Source organism: Sinocyclocheilus rhinocerous, unplaced genomic scaffold (assembly GCF_001515625.1).
Source record: "Sinocyclocheilus rhinocerous isolate Xijiao unplaced genomic scaffold, SAMN03320098_v1.1 scaffold35, whole genome shotgun sequence".
Taxonomy (NCBI): domain Eukaryota; kingdom Metazoa; phylum Chordata; class Actinopteri; order Cypriniformes; family Cyprinidae; genus Sinocyclocheilus; species Sinocyclocheilus rhinocerous.
Genome location: NW_015661991.1, coordinates 69354 through 73688, shown reverse-complemented (window position 1 = coordinate 73688; position 4335 = coordinate 69354). Strand labels below are relative to the sequence as shown.

The window sequence follows — 4335 nt, the reverse complement described above, 5'->3', positions numbered from 1 at the left end:
TTGATTTCCGTGCGCTCGCAAGACTTTTTTCTTTGCGAAACGAACATTTTCTCCACAAACTCAGATCGCGCGTGTAAAAAATGCACTTTTGTGCGCTCAAAATATGATCTTTCGCGCGCAGAATTGTGGCAGAAATGTAAGCCCATACTATCTGCCCTAAATAGTAAATTACTAATATCACATAGAATTTAGGATGGATATGCACATTGGGACTCGGGCCAGATTTAGTTGACGACAGCCATTTTGAATTGGTGTTCTTAAAAAAAAAACCAGATATGTTATAAATAATGCCTTTGTGCAATAACCTGTTGACTGATGTTATTATTAAAAAAATAATACTAATATTAAAGTCTGATAAGCTGTATGGGCAATGAGGCTTGTGTTATTAGGTGTACTGAGGGTTTAGAGCAGTCACGCATTGCCTTCAGGCAACACACACACACACACACACGGCGCACATGAGGAAAATCCATAGCAGCATCATCTTCATATGAGGAGAGAGATGCTGGTATGAGGGGGCGGTGCATGTCAACCTGGGCTGTCAGAGGGGATTTTCCCATTTGGGGTATATGGAGGAATGGCTTTTCAAAGAGAATTGGTTTAAGGGAGAATGTTACTACATTATCTACAGAATGTGGGAATGATGTATACATCCTGTTATATTTTCCATATTTCTTTGAAAATTATTCAGCAACAGTGTGACAAGTTTCATGATTTATTGGCTTTCAAATACCATAAGACAATCAAATTGAATGATTACAACAAGGGTGTTTTTCATCCTGAAAAATGCTTTTACTTGTCTGACATCATTATAATCAGTAATCAAGCTTCATTATCTAATCTCAGCAAGGAAATGGTAAATCCACTAGTATGGTCCTAATAAACATCAGCCTCTCTAAAGAAATAGGTAATGTCCTTGCAGAAAATGACCAGAAAGCATGTCGTACATCAATTTGCTATTCAATATTCCAAGCCTTTGTGTTCCTCTTCTGATGGCAGCTGATTTTATATGGTTTCTTGGTGGAATGTGCCGTTCAGTTTTGTTTATTAGCTTGTCTACATTGATCTAGGAGGTGATGGATCAGATGGACTAGCAGTTAATAGGGCTTAGATTGATCCGGCAGACATTTTAAATCTGGTAAACCACCTTGGACCAGTAACAAAGCATCTGTCATGTTCCAAAAATCAGCTTGACCATCTTATGGTGAAATGACAAGGATTTTCCAGCAGGAATGAAAATGTAATTCAACAAACTCTTTTTCAAACTCACTTATTAATATAAGAAAATTGCTCTAAAGATTGTTTACTTATTACAGTAAATATTGTAATAATATAACATGAATGTGTCTGGGATCATGTGAACTAATTATTTTTACATTTAATATGCTATTTTAATATTAAAAGATTTTTGTATTAATACTCCATATCCATATGTCTGTCAAAAATATATATTTTTTTACGTGGGTTATTTATTTCTTGTGTTGTTTATCATGTTCAAATTTATACTGTGTACAAAAGAAAAAAGGCAAGCTGACATTATTGCACTGACAATCCTCCCTGGAGCAATCCATATTAAGCACACACACACACACACACACACACACTTGTATCCTACAATGACCTACATATGCATTCTAGGGTGGAAAATGTAGGCATGTGTTCTATAGGACGTTGTTTTTGATTTATTTTTTATTTCAGGTTTTATGTTTCACAATACAATAACATTGTCATATTAACACCCCATTTAAAAAAAACATTATTTTATTTATTAGGCTTCAGATGATTCATTTTCGATGAGTGTCTTAAATGAATTGCATTTGCTCTCCGCTGCTCTGTAATTAGGTTGGAAGGCATTTTTGTTATCAGGCCTCTGTGGTGCTTACATTCTTTTAGTAGAATATATTGACCCCTTGCTGCCCTCTCTGTTTTTACTCCAGAGCTGTGATCTATAAAAAGCAACCGAAGTTGTTATAGTATTAAATATAGTATGTTCTGAGACCTTATTCAAATTTTGATAATAAAACAAAGAATCATGACAAGAAGAAGAAATATTTAAAATTCTGCACACAAAAAATTAGAATACTGACTGTGTGACCACTTCTGTTTTTTGCATTCATTTCATGAAATGAAATTTGCATTCAAACTTGATTTTTCTCTTTAAACGTGAGTCAAACTAAACTTCATACCAGCTGGTTATTTGCAGTTCTGTGTGATAGAAAGATTTGTTGAGATTAATTTAGCATCACGCTTCCTATTCCTATCACAAAGCAATAATATTTGCATTGATAAATTTGTGTTTGCACTTCGACAGGTGAGAAACTCTTGGGTTTCAACAGCACCGAGGAGCAGCCATCAGACCCGAGAGGACTAGACAACATGTGGCGAAATGAGAAGTATGAAACTGTCCCATTGGATGTGAAGGGGATTGATGAAGACAATTCTAAAGGCACTAGAGATTCTCTATACCCCCAGACTGCTGTAAGTCACAACAACAGACAAACATTCCTCTGCACTCATTTTGACCATTTTATTACCAGTTCCTCATCTGTTTTCTTGTCTTTCTAGTACAGCATAATTTGCAAAGCAAACTATGGACAAATATTTGGACATTTGAATGCTTCAGTTTACACCTTTGTCAGGAACAGGCGATATGTGAGGAGGTTAAATTACATAAATAGTCACATTTGCATTGTAGTTCTACCGTTTATGCAAGACAAATAATCTTCTTAGCCCTTATCATGGCTGATAATTCATAAAACAACCAAATATATATTTTCATGAAAAGCTAAAGCTTGCCAAACACATCTCGTACTCCAGATGGTGCAATAAACTTTAAGCTCTGCCGAGTTTGCGTACCCTTTGGGTGTGCAAAACTACTTTGCATACCGAGGGCGCATTTGAACGTCTTTGCAAATCTGCAGGACAGGCTGGTCACTTTGAAATACCCTCTGCTAATCCTAAATGACTTTATGCAAATGTATTCAATCATGTGTTGGGTGCATGTTCATAGATTTGGTACTTTTTGAGTGGTGCCTTACTCATTCTTAAAAGGTTGTAACCACATATTCAGGATTAAGGAAAAACAGTACTTGTCCAGCAGTAAGCTGACAGCTTCCTGCACTATATCTCATTATTTATAATTCTTTAATCAAAAATGCTAATGAAAATGCTTTCCGTATTAGTATCTTGTTCAGAAATGTACCATGAGAAATCTTTAGGCTACAGGGGTTGAAAAGTGTAACAACTAGTCCTGGTCCAAAGACTAACTGCAATAGAAAGGAAAAAAATGTTTATTTTGATATTTTTTACAGGGGAGGTCTAATGCTGTTTCATGCATTACACTGCTAAAGAGTTGGATTCTCATGCTAATCATGACCAAAGTCCCAAAATACGAGTTAGATGTGTGACGGAGTATCTCTGTGCCAAAGACACTCCTTCAGTGTTCATATAAGTTTTTTTTTCTAGTATGGCCCTGTTTGACGTCATAAATGGCAGAATTCCTTGTATGGGCACACATCAACCAGAGCGAGAGCAAGAGCACGCCCATCAACGTCCATCATTCGTTAATTTGTTAACCATAGTCAATAAAGTCAATAAAGTTTTCGTCCCTGTTTTATTTATGTCGATGTCACAGCTTGCAGACGATGGAGCTGTGTGTGCTCGTGACTCTTTAGCTCCGCCCACCAGCTCCTCCAGGAGCTCAAATGTTTTCTGAGAGAAGCAGTACAGCTGTATCTGTCTTTTATAAATCTGATAAAACGAAAGACTCTTCGGAGATATGAAGGATGAAACACTACTCTATAGGTACTCAAGATTAACATGAGATTGGCAGGAACTGTGTGTTACGCTTTAAGCTTCTGTAATGTAATGTATAATATAACATAATAAATAATGTCATTTAAAAGTCAAATTATATATAGGCATGGGAATTGGGCAATTTCTTTAGCCTTTTTGACTTCTTTCTCTGAGCTAACATGATTTGTGTGTTGGTTTATTAAAGAAAGAAATTGTTTGCTGGAAGTCTATTACATTCTCTGAGCACACAGGCAGATTTATGTTTGTTTTTGTAAGAAGTGTAAAGATTACTTAATATTACTAATTTAATTTATTTTTGGTTTATAAGTTTTGAGTTTGAAGGTCACAGTTAGCATCATGATTTGTGTGACCCTGGACCACAAAACCAGTCATAAGGACCAATTTCTCGAAATTGAGATTTATACATCACCTGAAAGCTGAATAAATAAGATTTCCATTGATATATGGTTTGTTAGGATAGAACAATATTTGGCTGAGATACAACTATTTGAAAATCTGGAATCTGAGGGTGCAAAAAAA

At 35.7% G+C, this 4335-nt stretch overlaps 1 protein-coding gene across 1 annotated transcript in view; it reads left to right on the top strand.

The window, feature by feature from the left end:
* Nucleotides 1-2316: 2316 nt before the first annotated feature.
* The window catches only part of ano1a (anoctamin 1, calcium activated chloride channel a), a 36564-nt gene continuing 34545 nt past the window's right edge, over nt 2317-4335 (top strand). The window contains exon 1 of the mRNA XM_016536838.1: nt 2317-2478. Within this exon, the coding sequence (XP_016392324.1) occupies nt 2377-2478 (102 nt within the window). The 5' untranslated portion in view covers nt 2317-2376. The remainder of the gene's footprint in view (nt 2479-4335) is intronic.